The sequence below is a fragment of the Solea solea genome, chromosome 5 (assembly GCF_958295425.1).
Source record: "Solea solea chromosome 5, fSolSol10.1, whole genome shotgun sequence".
NCBI lineage: Eukaryota > Metazoa > Chordata > Actinopteri > Pleuronectiformes > Soleidae > Solea > Solea solea.
In genome coordinates this window covers 1,511,768-1,528,279 of record NC_081138.1, presented here as the reverse complement: position 1 = coordinate 1,528,279, position 16,512 = coordinate 1,511,768, and the positions used below count along the sequence as shown (strand labels likewise).

At 40.7% G+C, this 16,512-nt stretch overlaps 2 protein-coding genes across 2 annotated transcripts; both read right to left on the bottom strand.

The window, feature by feature from the left end:
* Positions 1-848: 848 nt before the first annotated feature.
* Positions 849-2,228, bottom strand: clec3a (C-type lectin domain family 3, member A). Its single transcript, XM_058628918.1, has 3 exons — positions 2,069-2,228; positions 1,878-1,964; positions 849-1,281 (listed from the first exon to the last, which is right to left on the bottom strand). Exons 1-3 carry the CDS (start codon positions 2,163-2,165, stop codon positions 884-886), a joined length of 582 nt encoding a protein of 193 aa, XP_058484901.1. The 5' UTR covers positions 2,166-2,228; the 3' UTR covers positions 849-883.
* A 4,098-nt stretch (positions 2,229-6,326) lies between these two features.
* On the bottom strand, positions 6,327-15,928 carry vat1l (vesicle amine transport 1-like). The gene is made up of 9 exons (XM_058629689.1): positions 15,411-15,928; positions 14,850-14,979; positions 14,542-14,757; positions 13,567-13,709; positions 11,104-11,207; positions 10,323-10,378; positions 9,999-10,193; positions 7,216-7,299; positions 6,327-6,473 (listed from the first exon to the last, which is right to left on the bottom strand). Exons 1-9 carry the CDS (start codon positions 15,626-15,628, stop codon positions 6,375-6,377), a joined length of 1,245 nt encoding a protein of 414 aa, XP_058485672.1. The 5' UTR covers positions 15,629-15,928; the 3' UTR covers positions 6,327-6,374.
* Between the last annotated feature and the right edge of the window lie 584 nt (positions 15,929-16,512).

Genomic DNA, 16,512 nt, shown 5'->3' with positions numbered 1-16,512 from the left:
GTTTTATATATATAAAAAATAATAATTCAAGGGTAAACAAACATGAACACTCACTATTGCACTAAACATGTGGATATGAAGGCTGGAATGGAGGAAATGTTTTATTCTAGAAAATAATAATATATTGAATTGTGGCTACTCTATACACCATTTAGAAGTCTGTTTTATCTTTAAAATATGTTATATCAGTCTCTACTTTTCATATTATTCTTAATCTTTTGTTTAAAACTTTCTCACTGGGAGGCCTCTGGGAATAAATAACTGGGATGTTGTCACTCACTGAGATTATCACGGGTCAGAAATTGTTGAGGTAGTTACAACTGTAACAATAAAGGATATGGATGTAGAAGTGTTAGTAACAAAAAATGAGTTTACAGTTGTTTGTTTTAGTGTAACTTCACATGCTGTTCAGTTGTCACCTGATTCTTTGGGACTATTATTATGAAACAGCCTAAACATGATGTAGCTGGTTATTATTATTATTATTATTATTATTATTATTATTATTATTTTTATTAATAAAGCAAACTGGCAACCTAACATTGTTTTTATATTAAAGGTCCAGTGTGTGACATCTAATGTTGAGAGGGCAGATAGCAGCTCACCCGCTCTCCCTGTCATCAGGGAGCTACGGTGGCCTTTGCATACCACAAAGAACAGTGTTCTTCTGTGTTTACACAGCAATGTTCCCACTTTCTAATGCTGTAGAACAATAAAGCAAGGAGGCTTAGTGTAATAATCATTATACAAACATAGTCATGGGTAGAATATTCAACTTCGGCCCATAAAATCTGCCTAAAAGTTACACACCGGACCTTAACAGAACATTTAATATTCCATAATACGGATGTGACAACACAGTTTTAATCCACGACGATCAAACTTAAGGAATGACATATTCACAGATGTAGGTTTTCAGACTGCGACACACCTCGTCGTACCACTTCCCCTGTGCCGACACTGACAGGACAACACAGCTCTCCCTCTTGGTTCCCGTGGGCTGCTTCTTGGAGCGATCCCAGTTCACAAAGCTGACGGGGAAACTGTTGACGTCAACATACTGGCCCTCTTTCACGATGTCTGCCACGCCGATCCACAGGTCCTTGGATCCCGGAGCGCTCCTCTTTGCGTAGTCCCTCAGTTCATTGTTCTCCATCATGTCCCGAGGGGTCGCGAGGGTTCCTCCTTGAGCGATACAGTCCTCGTTTGCTTCATGGTAATGTTTGGGTTCCTCAATGGTAAGATAACATTTCCTGTGAGATTTGATGCCTCGGAGACAAACTGGGAACACAAAGAGCTCAGTTCATGAGTGGCTTCAAAGTAAACATGTGGTATTTACAGAGTTCACAATTATGCCAACCTTTAGTTTCCCCAGTAATAGAAAAATGATCCTGATGCACATTATAAAACCTTTGAATCCTGCATTTTTGTTTGTATAAACAGTTGGAACAGTGACCAATAAATAAGCCAATAAAAGGAAAAATAGATTAATTACATTTTATATAATCAATTTATCATTTACGGCATTTACTGACATCAGAAACATAACATTTCTCCAAATTATTAAAAGTAAAAGCTATTATTTCCTGTGATACTTAACTTTGCCTTTGACCGATTGAGCTGAGATTTGCTGCCCTCTGCTGGTGAACTTGTTCACTAACAGGCTTGAAATCTAGTTAAAAGTTATTAATCTCTCTCTTTGCAGCATCCAAACTCTTGCCTCAAATATTACAAATGAGACTAAAAGAAACATAACTATTATCAAAAAAAAACACGTCTATTTTTCAGTAATCACCTTTGTTTTCACTGCTGTTCTTGTGTGTAATGAACTGTCCAATCTGTTTTCTTTAACCACATTAACTGAGTGAAAACAGTACCTGTCTGCAGCGCCTGCATCTCTTTCAGTGAATTCACCTCCTGCCATAACTTCTCAATCTGGGACTTGACATCCTCTTCCTCTGCAGCTGCATTCTCAACAAACAAGTCAGGAAGAAAAAGGAGGGAAGGGGGTGAAATATCTCTACAGAGCACATGCATGTGATGTGTGTGGTTAGTTTAGTTTTTATACCTGACACGGCCTTCCTGGTGCGAGACGGGCGGCCGCAGCTGAAGTGGAGCAAAGAGAGGCAAAGGACAAGGAGGACAGGAAGGGCCGGACGAGCCATGTCTGAGGCCAGTGGATCCTCTGGGACAGGAGCGTGCAGTGACCCAGCTAATGCTTCATACAGTATATATACTGGCCCTGTGTGAGCCTCTTTCTGTGCACGCCTCCTGCATTGGCTCCATCTCTGTTTGTTTTTGTCCAAACATCAGGAGGAGGTGAGGGAGGTGAGGGAGGTGAGGTGTAAGGGTGGAGGTGCAAATAACGATTCCCTTGTGTCTGGCTTTTTGAAAAATATTTACTCGGGACAGGGAGCACGGAGCGGTATTTCCCTTTCACTGACACAGAGTGTTCTTCGTCTCATGTCAGTTCTGAACAGACCGTGACAATAATGATGTTACATTTAGCACCTCATGTAACCATGTAATCATGTTTTCTACAGCCTTACCCTTCACATGAGGGTCACACGTGTCAAATATAACCCTCAGTGTTTCAGTAACAGACTCTTCACTGTATAATATTGAAAATCAAACCTGTGAGAGCTGAAGGAAGTCCAGCTCCCAGCTCTGGTGCAGCCAGTTATTTTTAGAGCGAGACGTTGTACACAGACGGGAGGGGAGAGCTAAATATGAAACACCCTCGGACGTGTGCACTCGATATAGCAACACAATTCCCAAAGCTCATGCTCATGTATTATTTTCTCATTTTACATATTTATAACTGTACATTAAGTTTCAATTAGAGTTGCAAAAATAACAAAATAATACATAAGTATAACGTATTCTGCTCCCTAATGAAAACACTTATTTTCTTCAATATGAGATGATGTTTCTACAGAAAACCTGAACCAGACCTGGTTACTCTGTTTCCACCTTGAAGCAGAAATCAGAGCCAAACTCTGGCGCTGTAGTTGGGGATGAAACAGAAAACTTTGCAGAGGATCAATACTTGTGGTTGAATCAATAATGAATGATTAAGGCAGCACATAAATAAAACAGCAGTTCTGTCATCAGCACATGAGCCATCAAAGGTCGACATTTTAGTGAAGGTCAAACACAATCATCAGTGAGACACTCGTGTATCAGACATGATGAATTAGACGTGATGATCTTCTAACTGTACATTGTTTGACACTTTGTTGCCATCTGGTGCCAAACTGAGGAATTATACAGAGTCACATACATTTCTGTGTAATTCCTTTAAATCTTCAAACTTCTCACGTGTGAGAGCAAACATTCATAAACTCTGGTTCTCTGGTTTCTTCCCACAGTCCAAAACACACACTCTAAACTGACAGCAGGTGAGAGTGACACAGTGAACGGTTCTTCTCTGTGTGTTTGCTCTGTGCTGTCCACCGTGGACCCTGACTAATACCAGGAAACTGGACCACATCAGACCACATCAGACCACATCAGACCACGACACTGGCTTCCTGTGAGTCAAAGGATACATTTCAAAATCATACTCTTGGTCTTCAAAGCACTGAATGGTCTTGGACCAAAATAACATCCTGGACTTATGAGTTCCCTGTGAACCATCCAGTGGTTTACTGTGAGTTTCCCAGAAGCAGAACCAGTTCTTCTTCTCCTCACCTGTGGAACAGACTTCCTTAACACCTGAGGTCTGCTCATTTAAATCATTATTATTATTTACTGCAGCTTTCTCTGAAACGCTCAGATAATCATCTTATATAAGCATTTAAAAGACAAGAATGAAGTGATAACTTTTATTGGCAAATCACACTTTTATCTCTTATAATTTTAATGTGCATTTTAATTTAACTCTTTAACACCTAAGCCTCAAAAATGTCCGTCTGCCTTTTTTGCTACAAGAAGCAAAAAAGTGCCAGAAAATTGATTCGATTTTGATTAAGTGCTTTTACCCATTTTTACAGAACACCTGGCAGTTATTTACAATTTACTGCATGTCAAAGAGCACAAAAACGTGTTTTTATTTAGAAGAAACTCTGTAATTTTGAAATTTGAACAACATAAAGCATTTTTCCAGTAGAATTTGATCAAGTATTGTGAGCAGAGATTGGCACCAGCGACGCTCATGTGGAGGATAAAGTGCTAGAAACATTTTAAAGATCAACTCGTCCCAAAATCAAGGCTGAAGCTTCAGGGGGAACCGAGTTTTCTCTGTTTCAGCTCCTAAATTATGGAATGAGCTCCAGGTCCACACTTCTTGTTTTTAAATCTCGTTTACTTTAAAATGTGCTTTATAAATAAACTTGGATTGGATGGGAAAAGTACTTTTCAGGCCAAAAGTGACAAAAGACAAAATACAACCGTGGAATACTTTGCAGGTAAATTTATTCAAGTATCACAGAACTGTACTCAGATAAAGTACACAACAAAAACACAAGCACAGGTGAACCACAGTTAATGATGAAATTCAAGCATTTACTTAAATCCTTAACACTTCTTTAGCCAGTGATGCAAATATCCAGATCTAATGTAATTATTATTATCCTGTACGTCTGGATTTACACTCTAAAAACCCTCTTTTAATAAAGTAGAAGTTACTGTAACTAAACTAGTGGAATTCTCAGAGTCAGTATGAAAACGTCATGAAGAAGCAAAGGCTCAATAAATAGTGCAAACATGACAAAGTTCATGTTTGCTTTGACTTTAAATGAAAAATAAAGTGGTTTTATCTCTTCAGAGTGGAGGGAATCCCACGTTAATAAAGTCATACACAAGCTTTTAAACACCAGCTAACTGTAAAAATCCTTTATCTCCGGAGTCTTATGGCACTTTCGATGTGAGGCACCAGCAAGTAAACTTTGGTCGCGCACAGTAAGTAAAGCAGAGACTCCATTTCCTGCCTGTTCCAAGAAAATCCTGAAGTTACTGATTCATCATAGCCTCGCTTTTGGCTGATTATTACTCTGATGTAAATAAAATCTGATCTCTCAAACTGTGTGATGTATATTTTTGAATTGGTGGGTGAATACACGATGAAACTGTGATGATCAAACAGGGAAGAGTTTTTTTATCAGACCGTTTCTGTTCATTTGTTCAATATGAACTCTGTGGAACGTGGAAAGCATTTCAAGTATCAAACCGTCACAGACACCCCTCTGCAGCTCAAAGGCACTGGTGATGCCATAATATGACAAGTGCAGCACTTAAGAATAAAATGTCGTTGAAATAATCTTGGTACACTTTTCTTTCACCTGTCGAAGGCTAATTCACTGCCTTTGTTAGAAGCATCAAAACCATGTGAGGTCGTCGGGGAATTCAATGTAATTTTCTCAGCTTGTTACACACACACACACACTCATTACTACATCTAATTCTGAAAGGTGCAAGTGGTGCAAATACTGTACGTGAGCTGGAAGATTAAATGAACTGTAAATGTACCTTTAATTTGTAATAAACTATAACACTGCTATAAGGACTTAGTTCTTGCTGCCGGGATGACAAATGAACCTTCATATAATAAAAAAAATGTTGTCAACAAACAAAAGGTAACAGACAGGAGCCACACACACAGACACACACTGTGAACACACACACACACACACAGCACATTCATGCACACAGCACATACTGTACAACACTGGTGAGTGGTTCTGTTCCACTGTGGTGAATCTGTGCAGCCTCTCCAGTCTCTAAATGCACCGCAGCAGAAGGTTCTGCAGGATCTACAGGTTCTGCAGGTTCTGCAGGATCTTCAGGGTATACAGGTTCTGTAGAATCTAGAGGTTCTGCAGGGTCTACAGGTTCTGCAGGGTCTACAGGGTATACAGGTTCTGCAGTGTCTGCAGGTCCTGCAGGTTCTGCAGGATCTGCAGGATCTGTAGGGTATGCAGGTTCTGCAGGTTCTGCAGGATCTGCAAAGTATGCAGGTTCTGTAGTGTCTGCAGGATCTGCAGGATCTGCAGGGTCTACAGGTTCTGCAGGGTCTGCAGGTTCTGCAGGGTCTGCAAAGCCTGCAGGATCTGCAGGTACTGCAGAGTCTAAAGGTTCTGCAGGTTCTGCAGGTTCTGCAGGATCTACAGCTTCTGCAGGATCTGCAGGGTCTACAGGTTCTGAAGGTTCTGCAGGGTATGCAGGGTCTGCAGGGTCTACAGGTTCTGCAGGATATGCAGGTTCTGCAGGCTCTGCAGGTTCTGCAGGATCTACACGTTCTGCAGGATCTACAGGTTCTGCAGAGTCTGCAGGATCTAGAGGTTCTGCAGAGTCTGCAGGTACTGCAGGTTCTGCAGAGTCTGCAGGTTCTGCAGGTTCTGCAGGTTCTACAGGTTCTGCAGGATCTGCAGGGTCTAATGGATGAAAGGCATTCGCTCCTTGCTGTCGTTGTCTCCCTCAGGCTCCTCTTCTTCCTCCCCTGCCTCACTGGTCTCTGTGCTGTCGCTCGCCATCTGCATTAGTGACAACATTAAATAGTGTTCAGTTGTGTTTGTTTGTTTCTCTGTAACTGCCGTACATGTTTTAGACGCCGCTCCAACACACCTGCTTCAGGTCGTCATCACGCTCTGCAGAAGCCTGATGACGAGCTGCTCATCTGAATCAGGTGTGGTTTGTTTCGTGTGAATTGTTGGAGATTAACCCACGTTTTAAGGATTGTTAAGTCTTTTTCACTGATCTACAGTTCGGCATTGTTTGGCTTCATTCTTGTGTCGGTCGAGGTGAGAACACACCAACAGAGACCGTCCAACAACCATCCACTCTCACACTCACAGTCAAATTCCAATTTACCCAATCCCCAAATCTGCATGTTTTTGGACTGTGGGAGAAAACCGAGAGAGCTAACCCATTGTTGTTATTATTAGGTCATAATTTCAATATCTGTATTTATGTTTGTATTTAATTAAAACAGAAATGTTGTTGTGTAATAGTAACGGTGTCCATTCAAAGATGCCACTGGACCTAAAAGTACAGTTACAGGTCACAGGAAGGTCAGACTGACCAACAACACATACCTCACTGCAGCTCAGCCAATGAACTCTGTGGTTAATTATTCACTAACATTAAAAAACAAAACATCCCTCACATTTTCCTTTTGTTTCCACCACATAAAAAAAGAAAAGTACGTCTCAATGGTCTTTATTTACTTTAAATACTGCACTAAACAAAGTAAAAGCACATGAAAAGTGTTGTTACCAGAGGAGTGGGAGACTTCTCCACGTCCAGAATGAGTTTTCCTATGTTGCCTCTGTCATGGATTCTCTGCATGGCGTCTTTCACCTGAGAAGAAAACACACTCTGACTAGATTCTACCTCACACCACGATCACCTTTTAACATGTGGTTCCTTACACATGTTAACATCTGTATATTCAGTCAAATTTAATTTAATTTCCCACCACAGACACAGACACAGAGCGGCAGCGATAATCGAAAGTTGCTCAGTGTGAAGCGTTAATGGCGGAAACGGTGACTAACAGAGGGTGACTCACGCTGCTGGCTGGTGTTTGACATCACACTGAACACCGATCCTGCAGCCTCTATATTAGACACATAATTACACTGCTTCATTTTAATCACCGCTGCACGATCAATATACATTGGTACAGTATATTGGCTCTAAGAACAAATAAATGATGTGAATAATAAACGTCTGTGCAGATTCCTGGAGGGAAATAAAGATTCTTACTGCAATCATAAATAAAAAATGTAATCTTTCTTTAAAAAAGAAAATCAGAGTCTAACATTTGTTAAGAAAAGTGCTATACAAATAAAGTTTATTATTATTATTACTATATAATATAAAACACTTAAAATAACAATTTTAGCTAAATGAAGTTCACATTTTTACTTTTTCATCATCATTTCTCCTTTAAGAACACGTTCATCAGTGATAATCTGTCTCACTCACTCTGATCTGTTTGTGCAGTAAAGGCTTGAAAAAGCTGCGCTAGGTCTAACAAAAATGCAGTTATCAGTGATTTATGATAACAGTTCTTACTCTCGTCTTACCGTGGTCAGAACATTTAAAGGCACAGTTTAACCCTTAAAGTAACCCTTAACACAGAGCATTTTCCATTACTATGTTTGAATTATTTAATTATTATACACAGAGGTTATAAGAATGTGCAGTATAGAGTGAATTATATCCTCTTTTTCAGCAGAACCTCATCAGACTCCTTTAAACAACAGTGTCAGAAAGCCAGAAAAAAGTCAATGTAGGTTATTATTTATGCAGAAATGAAGATGATTTGTGGACAGGACAGCATGTGTTTGATTTGAACACAGCCTGAACGCTCTGCAGCCGCGGCTTCTGATCAGTATGGACTCAAACTGAGAGGCTGGACGTCTGTTATCAGGGAGTCCACTCACTTAATGATTTATTCAGCAAACCTCAGCCCACTGCTGCTAAAAGTGAAGACGTGAGGACGTGAGAGTGTGGGCTGCAGCGCTGGACTCCACAAAAACAACGATTCACAGATCAGTGCAGCTCATTAAAGCTTTGTCTGACTCACTGTAAACATGAAGGGAGGATCATTTTACTTTCTCATTACAACTGAATGCGTCTCTTTGTGTGGAAGCAACTGTGTCACAGGCAGTCACTTGTTAAATGACATTCTGGAAACCAAGCCAAGAGCGAAATGAGGTCATGCACTTGTTCAGCATGTAGATAATGATAGAAATGACATAGTTTTCAAACAAATGAGGACAAATCCACCTAAAAATTTAGTACAATGATCAATACTCAGTGAAATACTGTATATATGGAGGTTAATCTCTTATTTTGTAGCATCAGAAACAGTATTCACCTTGGATCCCAAAGTTTCCTCAACCTAAAACCTCCTATTTATTTATTTATTTATTCGCCTCTTATTTTCATTGCAGAATAAAATGTTGCCATGGCCTGCGTGTAAACTACCGCCCTCTGAATTCTCCTCGCAGGCACATAAACAAACGAGGCAGGCTGTGCCTCCGACACCACATCCCACGCCATCCTCCCATCAGATGAGATTGTTCACGGGCAGTGATTTCAGTGAATGGCCTCAGCAACCTGCCAAAGTTTAATGACAACAGGACGGGGGATGTTTTCCCATGAGAGATCAAAACCTGACGACTCAGACCGTGTTTTCTCAGAGATAGAAAAGTTCTCGTGAAACTCGTGATCGGCTCCTCCTACGTTATTTCTGCCTTTATCTAAATTTATCCAGAGTTTACTGGGCGTGGAACAAATTCCAGACATTTTATGTGGTTTAATATCACTGATCAAAAACACCCAGTGAAAGGTGCAGTGAGATATCTGGGAAACACAGATTGTGAAGGCAGGTTCTCCACAAACACCTGACAGATGTGATGCCGTCAGAAATATCCCCTCTCACAGTAATTCCTGAGGCTCAGCCGAACCCTGTGGATTAAGAGCGAGTGAAATATGTTCAGAATTAAAGGGACAGAAGGACGAAGAGGTGCCGTGATTCCCAAATATAACCAAATATTTAAAATGACATAAAATGCAGTCGGCAAAGATAATAATCTGCTGCGTTCTCTCATGAACTACTTGCGGGATTAACTATTAATTATTATTATTATCATTCCCTTGATGAGGATTTTTATTATCCTCATCAAGGGAAGTCAGTGACAGGCTCGGCATGAGAGTTGCCTGTTTGAATCCATCTTTCCTTGGTCTTAACGCTTTTATTATTTGAATGTTTCTGTTGGTTTTAAGTTGGTCTTAGTGTTTTCTTCTGTTGTTTTATGTCTAACTGTACAGCATTGGTCAACTTTGTTGTTTTTAAATATGCTTTATAAATAAATTTGGATTGGATTGGATTATCTACAGGGATTCCCTCACTGGGGCAGAACAAATTAGAGCAAAGGAGTAGAAATCATGTGTCGACAACTGTTGAAAAACAGCTGTTGTCATGTCGTCATTTTCTAATCCCATCACCATTCGAAGCATCTGATCTCAGCCTACCGACGTCCTACCTCCTCCAGAGCCCACAGGGAGTCCACCACAGGCTTGATCTTCTTCTGATCATAGAGACACAAGAGCTTGTCCATCACCGATCTCACGAGACCACACCGGCCTTGTTTGAAGAGGAGGTTGAGCAGCGAGAATCCAGCGATGACTTTGTTCTCCTCGTACAGTTTGATGGGGTTCACCTTCTCCACCTGCCACCACTGCAGGGGGAAGAAAAGCAGAGACACACGTCGGTCCTGAGTGACTCATTCACAGCGCGTGAGTCTTATTTGCCATGAAATCTTCTGTTTCCCTTCAGATGTGCAGCCCAGGCCTCGTCTCTGACTCACAGATTTTGCAAAGCTGAAGAAACTCTTTGTCTCCCCGGTGACCATGTTTGACGCGCCTGGAAACACAAAGAGAACGGATCTCACTGCGCTGTGGAGAAGGTTAGACACGAGTGACGGTGAAATATAAACAATAAAACAATCAAAAAAACTCTCTGTAATTATGTTACTTCAGAGTAATTCACTGATAAATAACACATTTATATTTTACTCAATTGAGTGAATGCAAGGACTCGTCTTTAAAGAAATATTTTGACATTTGGGATATTTTCCTGTCAGTAGTTACACAAGAGGCAAACCCAGGATAAAGATAGCTTACCAATTTGCATATCTTATTTGTTTTCAACAAAAATAACAAACTTAATCTTGTTGTTTCGTCATTTTCCAGAAATGATAGTTTTACAGAAATGAGCGTAGAGGCGTTGTTGTCAGTAGTTTCTGTAAAAACCAGGAGAAAGCAGACGGAATTTAGCTTAGCTTAGCATTAAGCCTGGTTCTGGAACTGTCTCTTAGCATTAGCTTATTTCTTCATGGTGTCAAACAGCAGAAAAACAAAGGCGACTTGTCTCTGGGCTCAAACTTCAAATTAAAACGTTTATTTTTCCAAACAAACAAAGGATGACAACTTTTTTAATTCTCTAATCTAATTCTAATAATCTAATAAAAAGAACGTATTCAAAAGTAACAAACACAACATTTCTTCATGTGTGGGTGAATAATTATAAATCTAATGTTTCATGTCTGTTGACACATACTATAATACACTTAAAACACGCGCTCCCACCGTAGAGGATGTACGTTCCCAGAGGCTTGAGCAGACTCAGGCCTTTCCCCGTGTTCTCTCCACACAGACTGTCCAACAACACGTCCACTCCTTCAGGAGAAATCCTGCATCAGAAGAAGAAGAAGAAGAAGAAGAAGAAGAAGAGCAGAGTCGAGGTGAAGAGGATTCACAGAAACTCACATTCACTGGATATGCAGCGTCCACTTTGTTATTTATATTTGAACAAACTTTTACTTTGACATTTCCTCTAAATATTTCCTGTTACTCGTTACAACCATTACAAGATCAGAAGAAGAAGAGTTGCTTTGACTACAGTTTTCACCCATTCACTCACACATTCATTCACTCATACAGCACATCTATGTGTCTTGCCCATCTGCATACAGCCTAGTGGAGGCCAGGAATCAAACCCACAACCTTCCAGTTAAAAGACGACTCGCTCTATTCTAACTCGAATACTTTTACTTATAAAACTTAAGTGCTACTTTTGATACTTAAGTACCGTAAATATTATAAACTTTAAGACTTTTACTTACCAAATGCAATCCAACTTTGTTTATAAAGCACTTTACAAACAACAACAACAACAGCTGAAACGTCAGAGATAAAATATAAAATAAAATATATAATAAACGTAAAACCTCAGAATAAGGAAGTATAAAAACAACACAAATAATCAAGTCATACAATAAAACTATAAAAAAAAGATAATAAAAACAATGTCTCTTGAAAATAGTTTTAAGATGTGTTTTAAAAGTGGACAGTGAGGGGGCGTGGCTAACAAATAAGGCTCCAACATTCTTTAAAGTCATTTTCTGGAATCTAAATATCTATTTTAAGTACTGCAAAAATAAAGTCCTCCCACTAAGCAGCAACTGCTGACTAACTCCATTATCCATTATTATTTTTGCAGATAATCGTTCGGTCGACCAAATGTTAAAAACATTATGAAATATGGTCTGAGACAGTTTTACGTTCATATATATACGGACAGTTTTACGATTATATTCAGCAGTTTCGTGACCACTCTAATCATGTGTTCATAATAAGACATCAGCGTTGATTATCTGAAGAAAAACCCACGTTTCTTTGCCCACTCTCTGTCTCTCTCTCTGTCTCTCTGTCTCTCTGTCTCTCTCTCTCTGTCTCTCTGTGTACAAACAGTCGTGAGTGGACTTGTGCAGATACGGAAGAATGAGAGGTATTTTATTATCACAGGCCTGGAAATTCCTCACTTTCTGCCTCCCGGCTCTGTGGACACCTGCTCGCCGGTCTTGTGATTCCCATGGTTTTTTGCCTTTTGTAAAAAGATTAATTTGATTGTACTTTGCTCTTGATCCTGAGAAGAATGTGTGGGCCAGAGAGAGAGAGCGAGAGAGAGCGATGAAAGAAGCCCATTAATCCACGACTACATGTGAGAGGCTGAAACAATCAGTGCTAATGAAACACAGAAGTGGCCCTGAACTAAACATCATCACACCTGAGGGGCCACGTGTTAACCCTTTAACGCCGAGTGCGTCGAACACGACACGTTTGATTACGCGACAGTTTGTGTGATCGGAAAAATCCCAACACTTTCCGAAAGCTGAGAAGTTGAAAATCAAAGTCAATGTGTGGTTATTATGGGAATTTCACCCGCGCCATTGACGGAGAATCAGCATCGGAGACGAAAGAGTTGGAAAAACGCTGATACATACGTTTGGATTTTTTGGCTTGAGACAAAGACTCAAACAAATGCTATATACTGATTTATACTGTTCAAATTTCAGGTTTAACTCACAAAATCTGCTGTTCAAATTCCATTTTTTCTGTTTTTCTTCATTTTAAATTGTTAATACACTATTTTAACAGGCAGTAAATTGTAAATAACTGCCAGATATTAAGAGTAATTCTGGAAAAATGGGCAAAAACCTTTACTCACAGAGAATTTTCTGACTCTTTTATGGTATTTTGAGGCTTAGGTATTAAAGGGTTAAGAGTTAAGCCACAAGTGAGAGTAGATTACAGCTAAAGAAATAGCTTTGTTACATCTGTATGAATTGTATTTATTAAATCACAATGATGTTTATTACACTGTGCCTGTTATTTTTCATAGTTCACATAGTTTTCATTAAATAGTTTTTTTAATCCAATTTACATCTAAATAAATGAATGAATGAATAGGGGGTGTTTTCCGTGTTTAGGCCTAATTGGCTCAGTCGCTCCACTTTGCCGGTGCAGACCTCCGCCCGACACAATGTTGCTGCTGTCTGAGATTAACTGTGCGTTCCCATGGCGACCACGGCCACACAAGACCAAATTAGGCAACAGGTATCGTCTGCATCCTGTCCTCCCCGCATTATCGCATTAGCTGACGTGTGCGGCGTGACGTCAGAGTACAGTCGCATTTTAACCACAGACTGAAGTTAATGTTTCCTTCATGAAGAGCCAAAGACTAACACACACACACACACACACGCTGACCTTTTGACTTCTTGTATATAATCAGCATTTCTGTCAAACAGGTGAGTCACTGAGTCTCTGATGGCCGCGTGTTTGAAGCACGAGGCGACGCCGAACACCGTGACGTTGGGAACCGTGGAGCACAGCTGAGCCACAGCTTGACCCTAAAAAAAATAACAAACAGAGGTGCGGCAATTTATCAGAGACATGAAGTGTGAATGTACCACAACTCCCTAAACACACACTCCTAAGATAATTGGTAGATTAAAATAGGCTAATTCATTAAAAAATACACAATTAAATCTACTCTAAAGGTTGATCAAGAATGGAAATAAGTTAAAGCACAGTGTGTGTTTTTGATTTTGCGTCGTGACACAGTAAACACAACAGAAGCTGTTCATTTTCTGCTATGAAAAGTAGCTTTAAAGGTCCAGTGTGTAAGAGTTTGTGACATCAAAAGCCCATTTTCCACCTATGGTCCCAGCTCGCCTCGGCACGGCACGGCACGGCGCGGTTTAGATTGGTTTTCCACTACAAAAAAGTACAACCTGGGCGGAGTCATCACTGCACAGATGCATGAAACTGCTGTGACTTCGTTTTACACGTGACATACAAACGAGTGACTAGTGACTTGTAAAGCTTTAGAATCATTAGAATCAGTTCATTAACTATGAACTATGAACTCTGGTGCACCATGTGGCTGGTTTGTTCGTCCAGGCTGCAGCAGAAAGACAGCAGCTCCTCCAGCGTCATGGTAACCATATACATTTCCATCCATCTTCTAGCTCTTTATCCTCCACATGAGGGTCAATTTAGAGCGTCCAATCCTCAGAAACCAGAGAACCACCACAGCAACCCTGTGGCTCCATATCATCTTTATTTTAGGTGGAATTTTCCCTTTCTACTGATAAACCTCTCATTGTTACACACTGGATCTTTAATGAGCACGTGGTGAAAGGCCTTAACTGTCTCACAGTCACAGGAAAAGGAACTTACGACGCCGCCGCCTGCTGAGTGCACCAGCACTGACATCCCTTCTCTTAAGTTGGCAACCTCAAAGAGCATCATGTACGCGGTCACGAAGTTCAGGGCGAACGCTGCCGCCTCAGCAAAAGTCATTCTGTCCGGCATCTTGTGGACAAACTCCGCCGGCGTGCAAACCACCTCTGCCCAGGCATTGTAATTCACAAAGGCCATGACCCGGTCACCTATCTGAGGGAGAGACGTGTTAGAGACGGACAGACACTGGTCACATGATCCTACTCTCAGCACGCTGTGGTTCACACACGGTCCATTCCACCGACCTCAAATCCCTTTGTGTTTTCACCCACGGACTCCACGATTCCAGAGCACTCAAACCCGGGGACAAGAGGAGGCTTTGGAGGATTCTCGATGGTCCCCTGACGCACCATCAGATCCAGGAAATTCAAACCACTGCAACAGCATGAGATAAGATAAGATGAGATAAGATGAGATAAGATTAAATAAGATAAGATAACCCTTTATTACTTTATTATTATCACACACTTAGCACACAGTAAAAGAATATAAACTGTTTTTACACAACCGAAAATAGAATAATACACAGAGTAAACACAGTGTCATCAGAATATCACATTAGTGAGTTTGATTATTGTGCATAGAAACCTTTAAACACATCTAATCTGGAATAAAACGCAGGAAAAACACTGAAGAATGTAAAATCACGGGCAGGTGAGATTTGCTTGGTGTGAACGAGCTCCAGTAAAAACCAACCTGTGGCATCATCAGTGTGTGAAATCCTCCAGTAAATGACAGAGACAGAACATTGATGATGATGATGATGGTGGTGATGATGGTGATGATGATGATGGTGTGATATTTACCATGCTTTGACGCGGATCTTCACCTCGCCCTCCTGAGGCTCGGGCATCGGCTTCCTGCTCACGCGGAGTTTGTTCAGACCTCCGAAGCCTGACAGGATCACCGCGCGCATCTCTTTGGCGTCGTGCGGAGAATCCGCGCTGCAGTCCGCGTCTTTGCCCACGTGTCTGTCGATCATGTACTCGGTCTCCTCGGTCATTCCCGCTCCTTCTTTAGCCATGACGACGACCTGAGACCTGAGACCAGAGACCCGATGCTGCCGCCGCTGCTGCTGCTGCTGATCTCCTCCTCTCCCTGCTCCTCCTCAGGCTTCACTGATGATGATGATGATGATGGTGGTGGTGGTGGTGATGTGGTGCGCAGACACGCGCTGAGCGCTTGGATGAATGGATGAATGGATGCTTCTTCCTTTCCCAGTGCAGGAGCTGTTTTCGTATTCATGCAATCATGTCAAATTAAATTAAGTTACAGAAATAATCAGCATTTAAAAAAAAAGAAAACCACAAAATATGTGTGTGTGTGTGTGGTTTCAGTATGGAGTGCGCCATCTGCTGGCGAAAGTGTTTTTAATTTAATTATACAAATGTATATTGATTTTCAGTGTTGCTTCATGATGGCACTGTACAGTGTAGAGAACAGAACAGAGAGCAGGACAGTACAGGTGCTTTAAATTATGGGATGTATTCACATTAGAATGTGAACAGTTCAGTATATTCTGTATCAAAACATTTTGCATCTAAGAAATGTTTTAACTTATGATTTATACGTTTACCCAAGATGTTATTAATGAATATAATCCAGTAGACGGTGCCCAAGGTGACCACTTATATGGCCTATGCCAGGGGTCTGCAACCTGCGGCTCTCGAGCCACATGTGGCTCTTCAGCACCTCAGCAGTGGCTCCCCGTAGCTTTGAAAGAATTATAATTATCTTTATTTTATTTATTTATTTCAAAGTGAACACCTAAGGGATCAAGGCGATAAAGGAAAGTGGTTTAACGAAAATATGCGTCACATCCTCATGTCTACGTCTCAGAACTGAAACTTGTGTTTGAAATGTGGAGAGAAGTTCAGAGGGTTTTCTTTTTCTACTTTTTAGATTTCA